Source organism: Podarcis melisellensis (assembly GCF_964234715.1).
Source record: "Podarcis melisellensis genome assembly, chromosome: 8".
Taxonomy (NCBI): Eukaryota; Metazoa; Chordata; class Lepidosauria; order Squamata; family Lacertidae; genus Podarcis; species Podarcis melisellensis.
The window spans coordinates 1,018,095-1,041,171 of record NC_138540.1 but is presented as its reverse complement, the minus strand read 5'-3'; the positions used below and the strand labels follow the sequence as shown (position 1 = coordinate 1,041,171).

The 23,077-nt window shown below is 47.8% G+C and overlaps 1 protein-coding gene across 4 annotated transcripts in view; it reads left to right on the top strand.

Annotated features, from left to right (window-relative positions):
* The window catches only part of ZMAT4 (zinc finger matrin-type 4), a 266,950-nt gene that overhangs the window by 229,094 nt on the left and 14,779 nt on the right, over positions 1-23,077 (top strand). For all 4 annotated transcript variants that reach the window (XM_081921383.1, XM_081921385.1, XM_081921384.1 and 1 more), the window contains one exon: positions 8,454-8,550. In XM_081921383.1, coding sequence (XP_081777509.1) covers positions 8,454-8,550 — 97 coding nt within the window. The remainder of the gene's footprint in view (positions 1-8,453; positions 8,551-23,077) is intronic.

Genomic DNA, 23,077 nt, shown 5'->3' with positions numbered 1-23,077 from the left:
CTTTGGCGTAATGTCTGGCCTGTTTGTCCAATATAGAGAGCTGAAGGACACTGTTGGCATTTGAAGGTAGTTTGTTGAGTTTACAGTTGTGTGTACCATTTATATTATACTGAGCTGTGGATTTGGGGAATAAGTTTTATATCTACTATATTTTTTTTCAAAGCCATCACCTCCAGAAGATGCCCACTGAATATTCAAATCCTGGCAATTGATATTTGAAAGGCTGTCCACTGATTAAATATTTTTTATTTGATGAATCACCAGCATTTTAATTGCTTTACCACGTGTTACCAAAACAATGAAGACAACTTGGAGAGATACTGAGAAAAATATGAAACAACTTAAAATTTCATAAGAAAAATCTAAACAGAGGTTGCTTTCAGAAACAAAAGACCTCTCCTTACACACTCCCCAGCAGAGTAGCATACTAGGTCTAAAAAAAATAAACAAAAGTTCTCTGAAATGTCAGTCCCACCTATTAAAATGTGTTTTCATATATTCAAATTGTCTCCCGTGGATCAAATCAGCTTTACTTGACAAATTAAACCAATTTAACCCTGTGGCCCTCAGAAAATGTGACAAGGGCCACCTTTTTCCTGATTGTTCTGAAGTTCTTGCTGTTTGAAGGCACCTTTGAGAGGAATCCTTGCTCCCATCAGCACTTTCCCCCTGCATGGATTGCTCCCCACTTGTCTGGAGAGGGCAGAGCACAGGGCAAAGTCAGAAACGCTAATGTCTTCATCTCATACACCTCCAATTTTCAGAACTTGTACATGACATTCAGCCTCAAACATCACACTAGTTTGGGCCAGTATTGTTGAAACTGCTACTGGGATTGCCACCTTTGTTCAGCCAAAATACAGGACAGGTCAGCAGGGATGGGGATGGAGGGGCAAAACAATTTTTTTTTTACCTGGTTCTAAAATGACTCCAATGACACATGTGGTTTACAGTGCTCTGTTCAATTAAAAAAATAACAAAATGACTGATTTACAAGTGTAAGAAAAATATTGCATATTATATGCATAGCTTTGTATTGCTATTTGGTTTGACCCAAACCTGGAAGGAGCAGCACTCTATTTGACTTTCCATGAGTCTGTCACTTCACTCCTGAACTAAGCAATGGTTTGTTTGTATTCTAAGGGATGGTTTGTATTTCCTGTATCTTTTTTCTTGTCTGCCAACCTTTTCTTTTTATTTGTGACTATGCATGTGCAGGAAAGGTGTAGTATGGGGGTGCCAGGGGAGCTGTGGGAGGTGAACCAGTCACCCCCACACAGGTGACACCAGCACAGCCCCTCTGTGTGCTGTGTGCTGTGTGCCCCTTTCTGCCCACCAAGGGTTGCATCTGCCTGGCAGGCTGCCCGCTGTGCAGGCAGGCAGGTAGCTTTGCTCCGGTGGCGGTGGCATCAGTCCAGCGGTGGTGGCAGCAAGGGTTGGACTGGTAGATCCCCCGTCCAACGTGTGCCTGCACACCCCAGGCACTGCCAATGCTGTGTTGCTGTGCAAGTGTGTGTATGACCAGCGGTTGTAGTTCAGAATTATTCCTGGGTTCAATGATCTTTTATTTTCTAGCTGTCATCTACAGCAACAGACTACAAAACATAGCAATGTCTGGAAAAGAAGTGAATTGAAAAGATTTTCCATATTTGAACCATATTACGCTCCCATATCTTTTCTTTCTTTCCCACTTTTGGAGGCGGCAGATATTTTTTTCAGGCTCCATCCCAGGTGGCAGCCATTTTGTAACTGGCACCCTTGGCACCTTCTCAAAATTCCAAATGTGCCCCCAGTCCCATAGCCTTTTCCTCCATGGTTTGTCTAATCTTCGCTGTCTCTATTTCTTAAGATTCAGAATTCTGAACCTTCTAACATTCAGCTTCATTGCATGCCAACAAGTTCTAGTGCTATGAGAGAAGGGGGGAAACTTCCTTCATACCATGACTGTCATATCCCCTGAGCACAGGTAGGTCCATGGAAAAAAATTGCTCCAACAATGATGGAGAGCAAACTGAACACTTTTAAGCCTCTGCTTCCCAACCACCTCTCTCAGGTCCTTGAAGGATCAGTGCTCTGACCTGAAGACACACAGGCCTGCAACAAAGGTGGCCTCTTTCAGGCACGGAGCCTTTGGTTTCTCAGGGGACGGCCCCAAAGGCCCTGGTGGCACAGAAGGTTTTTGGAGATCCTTACATCTGTATTCGGACAGGTAAAGGCTCACATCTGAATAAAAAGTAGCCTTATGAACTCTACTTAACAATGTTTGAGTGCCAAAGACCTGCTCCTTCCTTGTGTGCTCAGAAGCAGGCAACAGTTCTAAACTCCAGCATCAACCTGACAGGCCACAAAGGTTCTCAGAGATGCATGTATCCAAGCCCTTTTGAAGGCCTCCAGTGAAAGGTGTTATATAAGCACAAAGTGTTGTTATTGCTCTGCCAGAAGCAACTGATTTCCAAAATAAAAGATTTTGTGAACAGAGAAAATGCCCCATTTTCTGGCCTAGATCACTCCATTACCAAAAAAGAACAGGAAAAAAGGGAGATTTAAAAGCTAAATCTGAGATCTGTAATGTCAGTATCCAGAGACACTTTTAGCAGGAGACCCATGCTCTCCCAATTAAAAACAACAAAAACCAAAGAAACAAGCTGGCTGTTTAGAGCTATTAAAGTATGCAGCTATTGGGAGCAAGCAATAAATTTAATATTGGAAAATACAGGAATGAAAATTCCTAGTATCAGAAGCTTCTCAGAGGCACTCTTTTTTTTTTGTTATTGTTCAACTTGTACATAGAATCATAGAATTGTAGAGTTGGAAGGGACCCTGGGGGTCATTTGGTCCAACCCCCTGCAATGCGGGGATCTCAGCTAAAGCATCCATGTCAGGTGGCCATCCAACCTCTGCTTAAAAACCTCCAAGATCAAGTCTGCCACCTCCTGAGGGAGACCATTCCATTGTCGAACAGCTCTTTTACACTTGGCTCTGGCTGGTGAATTTTGTGGTTCTGAGGGGGAGCCTTAATCTGCTCACTTCAAAGCATCAGGCCAACTCCTCCTAGTTCTTGCTTTTTTAAGAAAAGAAAGGGGATATTTTTGCCTCTTTGTCTGCAAACCTGCATGCATTTCTGGCCCAAGCAAGTGAGCAAGGGTAGGATGGCAACTTGGTTGGGCTGAAGCCTCTGCCAAGGGGAAAAGAGAAGGAAGAAATAATGCCTTGCACTTAAAGTGCACCATATTTTCATGCTGATTAAGAGCTACACTCCAGGAGGTAATGCGCAGGAGGTAATGGCAGCTGTTGTTTGAACAAGGAGAGTGCTTAGTGCTATTCTGCTCCTATTCAGCCCCAGAGACATATCACTGCTGATTGCAGCTCAAGTAATCCTTTTGCAGACAGAAAGGAAACTGGTATTTTGTACCCTGAAAAGCATGGTAGTGGTTGGAGGAGGAGAGGTGTGCAGAGGCCAGAGAACGAGCGATGAGTGGAGGGGTGTCCCATTTGCTATCTCCTTGGAGCCCCTGAGAAACCAAACTGAACCTTCTTCAGCCTAGAACTGGCTCCATGTGTAATATAATAATAATATAATATAATATAATTATAATATAATATAATATAATAATATAATATAATATAATATAATATAATATAATATAATATAATAAATGCTGTTTTATTGAGGGAAGGAGCAAACAGAATTTATTTGGGGTTTGCAAGACTGAAGCCTGTAAAAAGGAGAAACTTTCTCTCTGCAAGGCCTGCAGTTCACGAAGGGGTGAAAAGTTTACTTTGACTGGAGTTTGTAAGAATGCTTCAGGAAGGGACTAATGAGGATTTGTATGTTTTGCTTGCCAAACAGTATCTCAGCTTTGGAATGCTTTAATCTGGACAGTAATTGACATGTCCAGCCTGTTTGTGTTGTTTGAAGTACCTTATCAAGGAAGTAGAATGTCGTCAACCTTCCTGGCAGTCAGAAAATCCTGTACAGTGATACCAGGTTAAGAATTTAATTTGTTCTGGAGGTCTGTTCTTAACCTGATACTGTTCTTAACCTGAGGTACTACTTTAGCTAATGGGGCCTCCTGCTGCCGTCGTGCGATTTCTGTTCTCATCCTGAAGCAAAGTTCTTAACCCGAGGTACTATTTCTGGGTTAGCAGAGTCTGTAACCTGAAGTGTCTGTAACCTGAAGCATCTGTAACCTGAGGTACCACTTTACATCCTATCTGTAACATGTCAAATGTCTCATACATCATGTCAGTTTCTTGGCTAACAGAACGTCCTGCTTCATAAATCATGTCAGAGTTCTGAACTACAATACAATATGTTCATACATCATGCAGATTTGCTTTCTGAAAAACCTACGGTATATAAGTTTTATCTGAACTGAGATCAATACTCCAGTCTGTTTAGGACTGGGGTCTAGCTGTAGCTATAAAATAAAGGCATTTGCTCGAACCCCTGCTTTGTCTTTGTTTGACTGAAAACACCTGCTGCATTATGATTCAGCAAACCTTCACTGAAGAAGAATTAATTACTAATGAATCTAATTATCCATGGATTACAACTATTAATGGAATGCAAGAGGGAAATAACAAGAACATAATTTTTTATGGATCATTTGAACAAATAGACTGTGAAAATGTTGTGAGGATTGGTGGCATTACCTTCTAAAGAGGGCACTAACTTTGATTTATTATGGTTATGGTTTTGGCAAGACACCAGCTTGTTAGTAGATTGGAAAGGTTGAAAGAAGAAAATGCTGGAAGTCTTCCCAAAGCCATGGTCAGATGCCAGTTCACTTTCAGTTTGAAAAGGCAAGATGGCGTGAAGCTGTGGCATAATTGAGAATTCAGCCCTTGAAGGGGGGGCATGAGGCTGAAGATGATTGATTATTACAACATGAAGAGAAGGACCAATATAAACAAATATTTCACACAGTAAGTTACAAGATATAAACTCCGCTTGCAAATTAATGGATATGGAATAGCTAAATACAAACGAAAGTCATCACACCAGTGACTGTTAAAATAAAGAATTAAGATCGGAACTGTGGTAACTGGAGCAGGACCAAGGAATAACATCATCATCTCCTGATAATCAGAACACGGGAAGTCACCCCAAATTGTTTAATTCGGAACTGGATAATTGGCTCTTTTAATTGTATTGTGATTTGGTATTGTATTAATGTGGCTTATATTGGATTGCTATTAATGAAAAATTAATAAAAAATTATTTAACAAATAAAACTGTCTCGATGTGGGGTGCAACTGAACTGTTGGGAAAAGCCACTTCCGACATAAGGAGGAGGTGGTGTTGCGGGCTCACGTCCCCAACACACGTGCGGTGGCTGGCTTCAGCCCCCGCGCGAACAGGGGAATCTTCGGGGCCGCGTCATCCCCTGAGCCAGCCAATCAGCTGGCTCTGGGGACATGGCTTGCCTCATTTAAGGCAAGTACGGCCCCGGGATCTCCCTATTTGGGTCTGCTCAGCTGGTAAGGTTTTCCCACCTGCCCACCCTCTAAGGTTCCCCTTTCGACCTTGCTATGGACCTTGGTTGGTCGCCATTAAGGGGCCTGGTAGGAAATTTTTCCACGGCAAATTAGCACAGGCCATTTGGTTTTTCACCTACCTTGTAGCAAATCGTCACAACTCACTTGGTCTTGGCGATTAGGCATTGGTAGGGGTATTGTTATGCAGATCTGTTGGGGGGGAGTGCCATCACCTCCCCCAAATATTGAAGAGTAGTCCGGTAAAGGATTCCGGGGGCGTGGCCTCGTCCGAAGCCTATGGAGGCCTGGGTCTAAAGTGCGCCCCCGAGCGGTGACCCCGGGGGAGTCCCTAGTTGATGTGCATCAGCAGGGCTCCCCCTGCTGGTGTTAACCCTTCCCGGTCTTCAAGCAAGCAGGCTGAAGCCAGGTAGTCTGATAGGACCAATGCCTAAGCCAATACCACTCTTTACCTGTAACCAATAAAGCTGTGGCCTAATTTCGCCCATTAACCTTAAATATCTGTGTCACGTGTCTTTATTTCTACTGGTGGGAGGTGGGAACTCGCCGTGCAACTGAGGAAGCTGCATTCACTTGGGTACCAGTCCATTAAAAACAAACCTATGTAGGTGATGTCAGCAGGTTTCAGGAACTTCCTTCATTGTGAGATTTGGGGGGTGATTTGTGAGTTTGTTTGGGCCCTCAGTGAGAGCCAGCATGGAGGCATGGAGTCCTGAAAGCCAGGATGCTGAGGGGTGCTGAGTGGAGAAACACTTAAGCAGTAGAAGGAAATGTTATATACAGATTGATTTATTAGTAATTTGTGTTAAATGTTTTATTTTTTTTTGTAACGTTCATTATTTTGGTTGTCTATTGTTGATTTAGTTTTCTGTACTCCACTTAGAGATGTAGAAATTATCTTAATAAATAAAATAAAAAGTAAGGTTTTTCCAGTCCATTTGGAAATGTTGGGGTTTTTTGGAACTCCATGTGGCCCCAGGAAGGCTGCTCAGAAAGGAATATGGTCCTTCAGATGAAAAAGGTTCCCCATCCCTAACACAATTCATTATTTAAACCATTAGTTGTGATAATACTGTTATATGCTACCCATCCCCCTGAGCAGTGAGGGTGTTGCTTGCTGCTGAGTTTTGATTTCATGGAGTGAGAAAACAGTGGAGACTTGTGGTGCTTTATAATATCTGGTTTATGTACAATCAGAGGTGCAGAGCACCGTGGAAGCAAGTAGACATCTATGGCAGGTAGCAAAATAACTGTTTCGGCAAGCAAGGAGCACTGGGCTTTATATTGTCAAAACCAACTCCAGCAGAAAATTCTGCCTCTGTCTGCATCTCTCTGTCTCTGTCCAAATTCATAGTTGTCACTTTCCCTCTGGGTTTGACCAATCCCCCCCTCCCTCCAGTTTTGTGAAAATAGTCTCCCTGTGGAAATGTGTGTGTTATCTTGCTATTTTCTACTGCTTTTTGGAGGTGAGAGAAATTTCCCCAAAGATTTTGGGAGGCAGTTATTGCTGATCTTACAGGTCTCCCCAGAAGGTGTGACCAAAGAGATGCTGCAGAGAGAGCCTCACATTACTAACTGCATTTATTGGGATACCTTGGGAGCAACATAATGTGGCATCACTCAAGGGATGCAAGAAGGTGTCATTTTCCATCCCACCTTGTGTCACATGAAGCACTGTTTCCATTCCACTGTCCTTTGTTTTCTGCCAAAAAACCATTATTTGTCTCACTGTCTGCTATGACAAAATTGCACAAATTATATTGGCATTCCACCCCATTAATTTCAGTGCAAATGATGCAATCCAGTGGTGGGGGGGAATCAATTACATATCATTTGTGGAATGAAAACAGCAGCTGGATTGATTCCCATTCTGGACATGGGTTGAAGAAACCATTTCTACTCCCTTTTCCATTTTTGGTAATGTTCTCCCACATCCCTACATCAGTCCCCAAGGTGTTCCATGAAGTGTGACCTATGGGAAGCTGCAGAGAGAACATTCATTATCCCGTGAGAAGCTTTTTCAAAAGTTGAAATAGCAAGGGAGGAAAACAGAAGCCTTAGCCACCTCCTACAGTTAAGTCAGGATAACAGCATTCTCCCCCTCCTCAAAAAATAAATAAATCTGGAGAGTTTCATTGCATTCTTGTTCATTTCACAAACGGTCAAAAAAGAATTTTCAAAATGTTCGCACAGCTCTGTTTTTACAGACTGGACAGAGATGTCAGACCATTAAGGAATATTAACATTCCTTTGTTAAGTAGCTGACCAGACAAGAGTTTGTCGGGTGATATCATTCCAGTATGTGAATTCATGCTAATAAACGCAGCCAAATTTCTAATAATAACATGTATTATAATGCAGTGTCCAAAATGAATTTTCTGAGCATGTGCAAATGGACACTATTCCCTGCTTTTCAGACCTATATGCAAGTGAATGGTGACAATCACATTTTAGGTGACTGTCAACATTTACTTCTGAATCTTGTAAGTTTTTAGACATTTACAAAATTTGTCTGGGATTGTCACCAAATTTCAGGCATTCACTGTAACATATGTTAAGCTGATAATGGCTGCAGAACCATCTGTTGCAGCAATGGGGAGACATAATGTAAGATTATACATTTTGGGAATCATCAGTCACAACTGAGCACCATTAAGCTTCAATGGAAGGATTTAAGTATGAGAGCAGTGGGATATAAAACTCGGGATGTGCGCTGTGTTTGGTCAAATCATGAACCAACTCAGGTCAATTTGTCATATACAGATCAATCTGAAGATCCTAAAAATTAGCAAAGGGCACATTTGCTTGTTCTGAATGTATTCGCAGAGGTTTGTGCAGATCTGTAGCTCAAAATAGCCGCTCAGAAAGCCAGACAAAGAGTGTGTGCAAAATGTTGCCATAATTCACTGTGAGTATAACACAGTGCATCTAATTCTGATGCATTCTGTCCACAGGTCTTAAGCGGAGCTATACCTGTAACATCTGCAATGTCACTCTAAACTCCATAGAACAGTATCATGCGCACCTGAAGGGGTCCAAACATCAGACCAAGTGAGTAACCCTTTGTTGGCTGGCTGGCTGGCTGGCTGGGTGTGACATTTTGGTGAGTAAATCTGAGAGAGGGGGCATAAGGGCACTGCCCCCCATCTTCAATCAGATCTATTTTGGAAATTAGGGTTGTGCCCTTGACTTTTGAGTATGATCATAATGGAGAGACAGGCATGGAGGAAAGTTTTTGGATTGCACTCTCAAATACAGGAAACCTAAGATGGGTTTTCCTAGCAAGAGAGAGATTTAGACATTTAAAAACAGGAAAGTAGACAGCTGCGCAAGTTGGCTTCCACTGCATTTAGAGATTTGAACCCAAGGGAAATCTGGGAACAAAACAAAAGCATGCATTTTTTGAGAGTATCTCAAAACATGTTGGGAACCAATTTCCTTGTTTACCTTTCATTCCACTTTTCACTTTTCCTGTAGTTCTATTTTGATCCTCTCTCTTGCATGAGAGAGGTTTCAAACTGCTACATGGTGTAGCTCTCCTGGAATCACTTCAGAATGTAGCAGAAGGAGCCATGTACTTGGAAGCTTTCTTTCTTCATAATGCCAGGAACATGGGAGAGAAGGTTAAGGCTGAGTCTTTCATAGAATCATAGAGTTGGAAGAGACCACAAGGGCCATCGAGTCCAACCCCCTGCCAAGCAGGAAACACCATCAGAGCACTCCTGACATATGGTTGTCAAGCCTCTGCTTAAAGACCTCCAAAGAAGGAGACTCCACCACACTCCTTGGCAGCAAATTCCACTGTCGAACAGCTCTTACTGTCAGGAAGTTTTTCCTAATGTTTAGGTGGAATCTTCTTTCTTTCTTCTTGACATGCTAACTTGTCACAGACAGAAAGGCTGTGTGAAGGGTTGTTGCCAAAACATTAGAACTATGTGTAAGCAGCATCTCAAAAGTTATCCACCCTGTTGGTGTCAGAGAAATCAGGAGGATCATTTCACTAAATTTCTCCAGGGGGAGAAGAGAAATACTCTAGCAGTTGCTTAGGGGTGGAGTTCACCATTAGAAAATGCCATAGCACAGCTTCTTTTTAATATAAGGTTTTCTTTTTAAGAGCACAAGCTTCATTTGTCCAGTGAGTTTCTGGGCCCAATTCAAGTCATTAGTAAAGGTAAAGGTAAAGGGACCCCTGACCATTAGATCCTGTCGTGACTGACTCTGGGGTTGCAGCACTCATTTCGCTTTATTAGCCGAGGGAGCCGGCATACAGCTTCCGGGTCATGTGGCTAGTATGACTAAGCCGCTTCTGGCGAACCAGAGCAGCGCACGGAAATGCTGTTTACCTTCCCACCGGAGCGGTACCTATTTATCTACTTGCACTTTGACGTGTTCAAACTGCTAGGTTCACCCTGTCGCGGGGATTTGAACCACCAACCTTCTGATCGGTGGTTCTAGGCTCTGTTGTTTAACCTACAGCGCCACCCACGTCCCAAGTCATTAGTACTTGCATGCAAACTCCAAAATAGCTTGGAATCCAGGTACCTAAAAGATTGCCTCCCCCAGTATCAACCATCTTGGACCGTATGGCCGGCAGATGAGCCCCTGTTGGCAGTCGTGTCACTTGGGACTCAGCTATACAGCTGCAAATAAAACGTTTTAAGTGTGTTTTAAGTGCGATATATATTGTGACACTAGATGGCCTTATGGAAAATTCAATGTATTTTTAAAAAACGCTTTTTAAAAAGCATTTTCAGAATAGTTTTTATATGAGTGTAGATTCCACCTTAGTGTTGTCCGGTTGGTGCTGATCCATGAATGGGCCTTAGGGTTCTTAGTGGTCCCCTGATTCTGGAACGCCCCTCATGGTGGGGTACATCTGTCCCTTCATTATTAGCATTCAGGGGCATTTATAAATGTCCTTGATGGTTGTTCATTTGATGGCTAAAATATGCAATTTCTGGCAACCTGTTTCCAAAGATTAGGCCGTTCTTAAATGTTTTTAAATGTTTTAAAGTTTTGATTTTGTTTATTTTTACTGAAATGATGATGATCCAGTGCTAAAGATTGAGTTTCCCTGGGGGAAAGAGGCAGGTCAAATGGAGGTGTGTATAAACTACTCAGTGCTACTCTGGTTTTAATTTCAGTTGGAAATTTGGATTACCAAATACCTGGTGGAAAGCCATACAGGTGCTATATACTTTTATTGTTCATTTATTTATTTTTCTCTGTTGTTAAAACCCTGCAATTGTGCAATGATGAAATTTGGGCTCGTCCCCTAAGCTTGTTTGTATGTACAGGTGTCAGAGACTGCCTCCAGGTCCCAGCTCACAGAAGACCAACGCTAGCCAGCGGAACTGTACAAAGTCTTTATTGAAGTTTAGTTCCCATTTTCAAACCCTAGCGTGCATCTCTACGTCTAGACCCTAGACCAGCGAAGCCTCATCTGAGTCTCCGCCCCCTGTACACCAGTTCAACACTCTAGCCTTACTCCACCTTCTGCGTTTCTCCTTCCGCCTCTGGGTCCTACTACCCCCCTGGGTGCCTTCCTTCCTGGACGCTTCGGATGCGGACCCCTCGGACTCCTCCCCCTCTCTTCGGCGGGCTTTGGGACCCGGCTCCCTCTCCGGGCTGCTTATGGCGCCACCCTCTTGTACATTTGAACTTGGCGCGCGCGCGCTGCCCCTGACCTTCCTTTTGACCGTTTCCTCGCTCTCTGATGCAGGCGTGGCTAACCCTGACTCCTGTCCTTCCGCTGACGGAGAGCTGCCTGCTCCCGATGCCTGGGGCTCCTCCCCCCTACTGCTCTCCGGTGGGGAAGCTGGTCCCGATTTCCAGCTGCTGCTCTCTGAGCCCTCTCTGGCCCCTCCCTCCTGGGGTGTTCCCCTTGGCAACCCCCTTGCTCTGATCACGGGAGCCCCTTTCTGTGAATCCTCTGATTCGCTGGAGAGACTTAGAGACCTCGGACGGCTATCATCGCTGACTTCTCCCTCGGATTCCTCTCCCTCGGTCTCTAATTCCTCCCTTCCCTGTCCCTCTGCTCCTGAACCCCTGACATCCATCCCCCCCTCGAAGCCCCCCCTTCCCCCCTCCCCTCCTTCCGGTGTGGGTACTGGGTGCTCCGTCGTAGCGGGGGTGCGTGCAGGATACAGTTCGTCCCCCATGTACTCGTCGACATCTCTCTCCTCTGCTTCCATCTCTCTGTCTCCGTGCTCGAACCCCACGTCTTCCCCCAACACGTCCATGTCCGTCTCGCCCCCTCCCCCTCTTCGGGTGATCCCAGCCAAGGACCACTCAGCCACTTCCTGCGCCACTGCTCCTCTGGTCGATCGTCCCACCAATAAGAGCTGTCTGAGGCAGACCCCGGTGGCGAACCCACCCGGGAGCTCGGGACTGGGGCCTGTTCTTCGTCCGAGTCGAACCCCTGGAATGTGCTGGCCGAAAGAGTGGTTGTGAAGAGCCAGTCGTCGAAATACTCGGCTGGCATGGGCCTGTGTGGGAAGAGGGCATGAAACTCCTCTTTGAGCAGAGGCTCCTCCAAAGCATAGTCCGGAACCCAGCTGTTCGCAGTGGCCGGGGTACCCTCTCTGGCTAGGAGATATTCTACTCCTTCTTCCCCCCATCTCGAGTCTAAAATCTCTGTGACCTCGTTGATGTGCCCCCTCCTTGGCGACCCCCCCTGTCTGGGCCCTTCTCTGGGCGGGTCCGGTGCTGTGTCTGGCTCCTGAAATCTATGAGGTGCTTTGTAGGGCGTGAGCACTGATCTATGGAACACCGGATGCATCCTGGAACCCTCCGGAAGCGCTACCCGGAAGGCCACTGGATTGACCTGTGCCTGGACTTGGTAAGGTCCTAGCTGCTTATGTCCTAGCTTCTTCTTCGCTAACGATCTGGTCGGCACTGCTTGCGCTGCTAACCAGACCCAGTCTCCCACCTGTATGTCTTCCCCAACTCTTCTGTGTCTGTCTGCCTGCACTTTGTATGCGTGTTTTGCGAGTTCTAACTGCCTCCTGAGCTGTTCGTGGACTTCCTGCAACTCCGACGCTAAGGCTTCCGCTGCCTGTGGCTCCCCCTCCCCCACTCTCTCTAAACTCGGGAAGGTTCTGGGATGCCTCCCGTTGTTGGCAAAGAACGGCGTCACCCCCGTCGACACGTGCTTCGTATTGTTGTAAGCGAACTCAGCGAGTGGCAGGTAGTCCACCCATGTCGTGGGCTGCTGATTGGCGTAGCATCTCAGGTACTGCTGCATGATGGCGTTGACCCTCTCCGCTTGTCCGTTGGTCTGTGGGTGTCTCGCCGACGCCAAATTGACTTTGACGTTCAGAATGCCCATCAGCTTCTGCCAGAAGTTCGAGATGAACTGTCGCCCCCGGTCGGAGAGAATAGATCGTGGCAGACCGTGAACCTTGAACACGTGGTCAATGAACAGTTTGGCGGTCTGCTCTGCCGTGGCTACCTTCGCACACGGAATGAAGTGTGCCATTTTAGTAAACATGTCCACCACCACTAGCACTGCTGTCTTTCCCCTCGAACTGGGCAGATCCGTGACGAAGTCCAGGGCCACCCTCTCCCACGGTTCAGCCGGTGTTTGCAGCGGTTCCAGCAATCCCGCCGGCGGTTTGTGAACTGACTTGGCCCTTTGGCAGGTGTCACATCTCGCGACGTAATCCGCGACTTCCCCCCGCATCTTGGGCCACCAAAAGTCTCTGGCTACTAGTTCGACAGTCTTTTCTTTGCCAAAGTGCCCGGCTGTGGGAGCGTCGTGTAGCTGCTGCAGAACCCTTGCGCGGAGGTCGTCTCCCGGCACGTAGAGTGCTCCCTTGTGGAGGAGCAACCCATCACGTATCTGGAACTCGTCGGCCCTCGCTGTGCCCCTGTGCACCTCCTCCATCCTGGCCTGTGCGAAGGGGTCTTCCCGCAGCGCTCGACGGACGGCCTCCAGGTCCACGGTTGCCGACGCGCATGCCCACGCTTCCGGTGCGAAAATGTGCTTGGCCGCCGGCGGTGCCGCCTCCTCCAGGTATTGCGGCTTTCTGGACAAAGCATCCGCCATCACGTTGTTGTCGCCCAGAATGTACTCTATCTTAAAGTCGAAATCCGCGAAGAACTCCGCCCATCTAATGTGTCGCTGGTTGAGGAACCTAGCCGTGCGCCAGTACTCCAGATTCTTGTGGTCCGTGTGGACCTGCACTGTGTGTCTGGCTCCGATAAGGAAGTGCCGCCATGCCTTGAACGCTGCATGGATGGCTAGCAACTCCCTGTCCCAGATGGTATAATTCTGCTCCGACTTGCTGAGCTTCCTCGAGTAGAAGGCGCACGGCCTCCAGTCCCCCTGCTGGTCTTGTTGCAACAGGACAGCTCCCACGGCTCTGTCTGAGGCGTCTGTCTCCACCCTCATGGGTCTGCTGGGATTCACATGCAGCAGCTGCTCCTCTGACGCGAAGAGCCGCTTGAGTCTCTGAAAGGACTGCTCCGCTTGCTCCGTCCAGATGAATTTCTTCTTCTTGGAGCTGAGCGTGTCGGTGATGGCCGCTGTCTGCATGGCAAATCCCTTGATGAACTTGCGGTAAAAGTTGGCAAAGCCGACAAACCGCTGGACTTCCTTCCGATTGCGTGGGCTTTTCCAGTCCAAAACTGCGCTAACCTTGGCGCTGTCCATGGCGAGCCCCTTGTCTGACAGCTTGTAGCCCAGGAAATCCACCTCCGTCACGTCGAACTGGCACTTCTCCAGCTTGGCGTACAGCCTGTGCTCCTTCAGTCTCTGCAGAACTTCCCTGACATCCCTCTCGTGCGCCTCGCGCGATTCTGAAAAAATCAGGATGTCGTCCAGGAAGCATACGCACTTCTTGTAAAGGAGCCCCGCCAGCACATGATGCATAAAGGCTTGGAAAGTGTGAGAGCCATTTTGCAATCCGAAGGGCATAACTCTGTATTCGTAGGTGCCCAGTGGCGTGAACATGGCCGTCTTCCACTCGTCGCCCTCGCGCATGCGAATCAGGTTGTACGCCCCACGTAGATCCAACTTGGTGAAAACGCGTCCTTTCCGCACCGTCGCGAGCAGGTCGTCTATCTTGGGCATGGGGAAAGCTGAGGGCTTGGTTTTCGAGTTTAAGATCCTGAAATCCACCACCAGCCTCCGTTGGGGGGTGTCCCGCTTCTTCACAAAGAATACTGGACTGCCTCCCACCGCTTTCGACTCCCGGATGAACCCACGCTGCAAATTGTGATCTATGAACTCCCTGAGTTCCTGCAGTTCATCCTCAGACATGGAGTACAGTTTCCCCGTTGGCAGCGTCGCCCCCGGCAGGAGGTCAATCTTGCAATCATAGGGTCTGTGAGGAGGTAGCTTGTCCGCCTCCTTCTCGCAGAAAACCTCCAAAAACTCCGCATACTTGTGGGGTACCGCTTGCAGCGTGCCCAACTGTAACTGCGGGTCCTCCTCTTCCTCCTCTGGGCTGGGTATGATGCAGTGTTCTGCACAGTAGGAGGATCCAAACGTTAGTTGGCGCTGGTACCAAGCCAACGCTGGGCTGTGCCTGTGCAGCCAACTCATGCCTAATACTACAGGCGTGTCTGACAGTTGGGTGACATTGAAGCTGATGACCTCCCGGTGATTCCCAATTTGCATCACCATCGGCGGCGTCTGCTGCACCACCCGCCCCCCTAGCAGTTCCCTGCCATCCACCGTGACAACCTTCAGGGGCAGCGTGGCTGGCAGTAAAGCTATGTTGTGTCGTTGAATGAACTCCAGTCCTATAAAGTCTGCATTACTGCCAGAGTCAATTGTGATAGGCACTTCTAAGGTGAGTCCATTGGGCAGCTGGAGCGATGCGGTGAGCTGCACCACTGGTTTGGGCGGGAGGGGGTCTGTGGGCTGCAAAATCTCCGGGGACTTCTTCACTGACTTGTCTGGCTGGGCCCCAGTGCCTCCTATTCCAGCCAGACTTCGTCGTTTCCCTGCTGTGGTTCTCTCTGCTGAGTTGTTTCCAATACTGTCACTGAGGCTGCAGTTTGCTTGCGGAGCCTCTGGGGACACTCTTTCGCCAGATGCTCCTCACTCTCACATATATAGCACTTCCTGTTCCTTCTAGGCAGCTTCGGTTTTACTGCTCCCGGTGTTAAGGCTCTATTAGCTGAGAGAGCCCTAGCACCTCCAATCTCCATCTGCTCTTCGCCCCCTCCCTGTGGAGGCGTGGACTGCGCACGCGCTGTCTCTCTAGACAAGAGGGGGGGCACCCTCCCTGGTGTGCGTCCCCAACGTCCTTCTTCTTTGCTCCATGGCCGTTCTTCCTGCCTCACCCCAATCGACAGCGCTCTTTCCACCACTTGCTGAGTGGTTGTGGGTCTCTCTCCCCGTGCCATCTCATCTTTGATCTGTGGGCTCAATCCCTCCAAAAAAAAGGTCTCTAACTGGCGGAGAATCCTTATCCCAATTCAGCGCGTTGACCAATGCAAAAAACCTGGAATGATACTGCCTGACGCTGGCTTTCCCTTGTCTTAGCCCAAATATGTCCTTTCTGGCAATATCAATGTCTATGTTTGATAAGAAACAGGAATCCATCGCCTTAATGAATGCATCTGCGCTTTGGAGCGCTGGATCCTTGTCCCTCCACAGATTTCGCAGCCATGCTTTCGCGTCCCCATGCAAATGGGACAGGATGAACCCCACTTTCTCTTGCTCATCTCTAAAGTCTCTCTCCAACAGCTGCAGCGCAAACAGCACGTCTGCTCGGAAATTGGGGTACTGCTGCAAATTCCCATCAAAATGAGATACAATGCTGGCTCCTCTTTTCCCCAACCCAATCCCCTCGGATCTGGGTCCCGGTAGCCCCTGCTTCGCAAGCCCCTCTAACCTGGCTTGAAGATCTCTGCAGGCAGCCGCCGCTTCTTCCTCTCTCTTCCTGGATGCGATTATTTCAGCGCTGAGTTGTGTCACCGCTTCTTGCAGGGAAGCTATTTTCTGTTCTGTAGTCATCTCGCCTGACTTTTGTGAGCTCGCAAGGCACCAGTCTTCTGCCCTCCCTGCCTCGCTCCCGTAGCGATGCTTGAGGCGAAGAAAACCGGTGAAAATCTGAGATGAGGCTTACTGTCAGAGACTGCCTCCAGGTCCCAGCTCACAGAAGACCAACGCTAGCCAGCGGAACTGTACAAAGTCTTTATTGAAGTTTAGTTCCCATTTTCAAACCCTAGCGTGCATCTCTACGTCTAGACCCTAGACCAGCGAAGCCTCATCTGAGTCTCCGCCCCCTGTACACCAGTTCAACACTCTAGCCTTACTCCACCTTCTGCGTTTCTCCTTCCGCCTCTGGGTCCTACTACCCCCCTGGGTGCCTTCCTTCCTGGACGCTTCGGATGCGGACCCCTCGGACTCCTCCCCCTCTCTTCGGCGGGCTTTGGGACCCGGCTCCCTCTCCGGGCTGCTTATGGCGCCACCCTCTTGTACATTTGAACTTGGCGCGCGCGCGCTGCCCCTGACCTTCCTTTTGACCGTTTCCTCGCTCTCTGATGCAGGCGTGGCTAACCCTGACTCCTGTCCTTCCGCTGACGGAGAGCTGCCTGCTCCCGATGCCTGGGGCTCCTCCCCCCTACTGCTCTCCGGTGGGGAAGCTGGTCCCGATTTCCAGCTGCTGCTCTCTGAGCCCTCTCTGGCCCCTCCCTCCTGGGGTGTTCCCCTTGGCAACCCCCTTGCTCTGATCACGGGAGCCCCTTTCTGTGAATCCTCTGATTCGCTGGAGAGACTTAGAGACCTCGGACGGCTATCATCGCTGACTTCTCCCTCGGATTCCTCTCCCTCGGTCTCTAATTCCTCCCTTCCCTGTCCCTCTGCTCCTGAACCCCTGACAACAGGTATCAGGAGATAGAAGTTTCTATGGTCTGTTTGGCTCTTCATGAAAACTTAAAGAGAACTTTGAAATAACAGTTTTATGTTCTCCCCCACCCCCACCCCATAATTTGTAAAATCCCACTATTTCACTGTTTCATCAGCTGACCATTTTAAGTCAGCCCCCGTGGGTTTTTTAGGGAGCATGAAGCAGGTGCTCCCAGTATGGCCTGGACTGCCATGGCAGGATCCTTCACCCTTCACAACCCACATGCACACACCCCAGATGCACGTTCCCACTCCGAGTGCCGTGAGTTGACGCAACACCACTGAGCTCCACTTGTGCTTAAGGTTTCTCACTTTGCCTTTGGCAAAGGAAACATCACATGCACCAATAATCTTCCCTTTCTGCTCTCTTGTTCTATATTTTTTCACTTGCAATTTCCTCTGCACACCTCACCTTTCCTCAGCATCTATGAGTATGAAAGGCCTAGACTAGATCCCCCTCACTGCATTTTTATTCCTTCCATTCTTCAGACAATGCAAACGATTTCTCTCTCAGCTTTTTTGCCTCTGAGCCAAAGCAGCAGTGACTGTTCTGTTAAGAGGAAGTTGACCTTCACTTCAAAGAGATTTATAAAAAATTAGCCTGCCTTAAATTGGATTTCTGGACATGAATGTGGACAGGGTTTAAAAATTGAAGAAATCTGAGCTATTATGACCCCCTTCCCTAGCCACTACACTGGTTACATAATTTGTTCCGGAGGTCCGTTCTTAACCTGAAACTGTTCTGTAATGGTTATATGGGGTTGCTCGTGCGTAAGTTGCTGCCACTCCTGGCTAGGTAGCCTGGTTAAACCTTTCCTGGCTGGACAGCCCTTCACTTCGTCGCTAGCAGAATCCGTCAGTGGGCGTTTCTTGAACTTCTTCCAGCAAAGAAGTTCTTTGACGCCAAGTCTACACCTACTTTCCCTGCACGGAAGTCTTCTGCGCAGGGTGGGTGTGGGTAGCGGAGGACCTGTGCTCTCCTGCTGGTCTCCAGCGAAGAGTCCTGGAGCCCTCTCTCCGATTCCCACATCCGCCCCCCTTTATCCCTGGTGTTACGCTGATTTCCTTCCCCAGCTGATGAGTCCCCTCTCTCCCTGCTTGGCCCTTCTCCAGCATCGCTTGGGAGCCCTGCCTCCACTTCTGGCTCCGATGTCAGTTCCCTGACATGTTCTTAACCTGAAGCACCATTTTAGCTAATGGGGCCTCCCGCTGCTGCCGCGCCACCACCGCACGATTTCAGTTCTCATCCTGAAGCAAAGTTCTTAACCCAACGTACTATTTCTGGGTTAGCGGAGTCTGTAACCTGAAGCGTATGTAATCCAAGGTACCACTGTATCTGCCTGCTGGTTGTGGAGAAAGGGCAATATGAAGAAGCCCTTGATGATTCTACCATGTTGTAGAAGGTGGTCCTTCCAGTGTCTGGACCCCAAGCTGTTGGGGGCTTAATTGACGTAATCACCAGCACTTTAATTTGTGCCCGGAAACAAACCTTTTGTTGTTGTTTAGTCGTGTCCGACTCTTCGTGACCCCATGGACCAGAGCAAGCCAGGCACTCCTGTCATACACTGCCTCCCACAGTTTGGTCAGACTCATGTTCGTAGCTTCAAGAACACTGTCCAACCATCTCGTTCTCTGTCATCCCCTTCTCCTTGTGACCTCAGTCTTTCCCAACATCAGGGTCTTTTCAAGGGAGTCTTCTCTTCTTATGTGGTGGCCAAAGTATTGGAGCCTCAGTGTAAGGAGTGATTGACTCCGGAGCCTCTGGAGTCTTCATGGACATCAGTTTTGCCAAGAAGTACCAGGTGGTAAAAGCATCACCTGTTCCACTGGTGACCTGGACGGGACCCACCTCACATCGGGACTCATTAACCATGAAACCTGTCTGCTGGCCATGTTAGTGGCACCCTGGCACCAGGAACTGTTAACATTTGAGCTGGTCCAGACCCCACATTTTCCGGTGGTCCTCGGGAGCCTCTGGTTGGTCTGGCATGACCCTGCCATTTCCTGGGCACAGCGAACGCTGTGTTTCTCATCATCTTCCTGCCACAACATCTGTGCCCAGCCCCCCCCCCCATGTTGCCTCCATTACAGCCAGAACCTGCTCAGTCCCACTGACCATCCCCCAGTTCTTCCACTTTGCATGGGACTGCCCCAGACGGGGCAGGGCCACTGGATGCCAACCTAATCCTGGAGCACTACCGGGATTTGGCGGATGTATTTGAGAAGAAAGGGGCTGAGGTGTTGCCACCCCATTGGACTTACGATTGCCCTATTGACTTGCAGCCAGGAGCAGATATTCCCTTTGGCCACATTTATGCCTTGTCGGCTCCTAAGCTAGGGGCCCTTTGAGAGGAGCTAGACGACAACCTTGCCAGGGGGTTCACTCCACGTCCCCTGCTGGGGCCGCCATCTTCTTCGTTAAAAAGAAGGGCAATGGGCTACGTCCATGTATCTACTACTGAAAGCTGAACCAGGTTACCATCAAGAATCGCTACTCCTTGCCATTAATTCCTGAATTGTTCGTGAGGCTGAATTGTTCGAAAGGCTGGGATGAATGGAAAACAATGTTCTCAACCCAGTATGGCCATTTTGAGTACCGAGTCATGCCCTTTGGACTGTGCAATGCACCGGCCACGTTCCAGCACTTTGTAAACAACGTTTTTTTGTGACTTACTGGACCAGTTTGTGGTCGCGTACTTGGATGACATATTGATATTTTCAACGTCCCCAGAGGAGCATCGCCAGCATGTCCGTCTGGTCCTGCAGCACCTTAGGTAGCACCAGCTGTATGCCAAGCTGGAAAAGTGTGTGTTCCACCAGGAGCACATGGAGTTCCTGAGTTATATCATTTCCCCTGCTGGCCTCCAGATGGACCCCCAAAAGGTGCAGATGGTGCTGGACTGCAGCCCCCCCCCCTCGGAATGTAAAGGGAGTGCAACGGTACATCGGGTTTGCCAACTTCCACCGCCACAGGGGTTTTTTCATGTGGTTGCCCCCATCTGCACCCTGGTCCAGAAGGATGCCATGTTCCAGTGGGCGCCAGCAGCGCAAGAGGCCTTCAAGCTCCTGAAGGAGGCTTTTACCTCTGCCCCCATCCTGGCCCATCCGGGTTAGGGTTAGGGTTAGGTTTTCACCAGGGCAAAGCTGATCCATGTGTGTTTGTCAAAGAGGAGGGGCAAAACAAACTGTATTGTTTATGTTTTGTTGATGATCTTCTGATGTTTTGGAAGAATCAGGCTTTGTACCAAAGCACCTAGCTCAGCTGAAGGAGCACTTTGACATGAAGGATCTTGGTGAGGTATCCAACTATCTTTCTCTGCAGGTGGAGAGGGACCAAGCAGGTAATTTTCTGGTACACCAAACACAGAAAATTGCTGATGTATTAACCAGGTTGAATTTGGTTGATGCAAACCCAGCAGACAAACCAATGGTGACAGGTTACCAGGTAGATAGTACTGCTGAAGCATTTTCTGACACTACGCTGTACAGATGCATTCTAGGCAAGATGAATTTCATTGCTAGATGCTCAAGACCTGACATAGCTGTAAGCACTAACCTGCTTAGCAGACATGCCAACAATCCTACTGTTCAGGATTGGAAAGCTCTGAAGCGCATAGCCCACTATTTGAAAGGGACTTTGCACTACAGGCTGAGGTTCACCAGTCAGAAGACTGGAGGTCTTGAAATCTTTGCAGATGCTAGTTTTGGAAGTGACACCACGGATGGTACAAGCACTTCTGGAGTATGCTACATGTACAACCACTGTCTGTTTGACTGGCTGTGCAAAAAGCAGATGACAGTAAGCCTAAGTTCCTGTGAAGCAGAACTCAATGCTCTGTCATTTTCACTCATGGATTGTGAATGGTTGATGCAACTGTTTAAGGACATCAGAGTTTCTGTGAAATGTCCTATACAAGTGTATCAAGACAATAGATCCTGATTGGCTTTGCTGAACTCAGAGAGTTGCAAGCAAAGAACCAAGTACTTGCAGATTAAGCTACATCGTGCAAGAGAGTGTATTCAGAAAGGACTCATTCAGGTGTCCTACATGGCAGGAAATGAAATTCCTGCTGATCTGTTGTCTAAGGTTGTTAACAGAGAACAACTTAAGGTTTATGTACAGAGGTTGCAATTGGGTTGAACCACAGGTACTACAGGTTACACGGAAAGGGGGAGGATGTTAGGATATTTCCGTTCCACCTTAAAAAGGCAGCAGGTTGTTGTGTCACAGCTTGCGTATTTCCTGTTCACAGGAAGTTTGTTTTGTCTATTGCTTTTGTTTCTCTCTCTGTGCCTGAGACATCGAAGCAGGCAGTCATGTTTTTTCTTTGTTCTGATCAACGCTGAATAAAGTTGTAAATAATACTCTCCTGAGCATCTTTTGCTGTGCGAATGCTGATAGAGCGTGCACGAGCTCTGGAATGTGGCAAGCTATTTCTTGAGGCTCGTGTCACTAATTGACTGATACTGCGTTTCTACGAGAGATCGGTGTATCGTCCGGCATCGACGTGGGGGCATGATGGCCTTTGTCCCCCTGGCAGTATCCCAACACTTTGTTTTTTTGATGTTGAGCTTCACCATAATTTGTGCTCTCCTCTTTCACCCTCATTAAAAGGTTCTTTAATTCCTCCTCACTTTCTGCCATCAAGGTCATGTCATCTGCATATCTGAGGTTGTTATTTCTTCTGGCAATCTTAATTCCGGCTTGGGATTCATCCAGTCCAGCCTTTTACATGATGTGTTCTGCATATAAGTTAAATAAGCAGGGAGACAATATACAGCCTTGTCGTGCTTTGCCAATTTTGAACCAATCAGTTATTCCATATCCAGTTCTGTTGCATAGAGATTTCTCAGGAGACAGATGAGGTGATCAGGCGATATGCTTTTAAATGTGCTTGTGAAAGGTGGTGATGGGCATTATTGGTTTGTTTTGTTTTCGTTCTTCTTTTCATTATGTATTTTATGTTTTGATCTTCTGTTTTTATGCTATGAACCACCCTGAGAGCTATGGATAAATACAATATGATTCAGTTGTAGGTTCAGAAGAAGCAACCCATATGATCAGGGGGCTGCAGCAGTTCTTACATGAGGAAAGGCCATGTCGGAGGCTTTTTAGTTTGGGGGGGAAGCAAACAGCGGGTGGTGGGAATGGATATGATTAAAGGTTACCAAAAATGATTTATGGTGTGGAGAGAAGTGTTTTTAATTTATCTGACATAATGCTAGGGTCATCTAATGAAATGGACAGTGGATCCAAGACCAGAAAAAGGAAGTTACAGATAGGTAGCCGTGTTGGTCTGCCATAGTCAAAACAAAACAAAATTCCTTCCAGTAGCACCTTAAAGACCAACTAAGTTAGTTCTTGGTATGAGCTTTTGTGTGCATGCACACTTCTTCAGATACACCTGAAGAAGAAGTATCTGAAGAAGTGTGCATGCACACGAAAGCTCATACCAAGAACTAACTTAGTTGGTCTTTAAGGTGCTACTGGAAGGAAATTTTTTTGTTCAGAAAAAGGAAGGACTTCTTCACCCAGCACATATTATCTATGAACTTAGCTCCCACGTGGCAACACCATCAAAAATGAGTCCATCAGTGAGCACGAGGCACGATGGCTTTATGTTACTTCCAGGTTCAGAAGCAGCATGCCTTTGAGTTGCCAGTGGCTGGCAAGCACAAATGGGGAGGGTGTTCTGGTGCTCAGATCCTGCT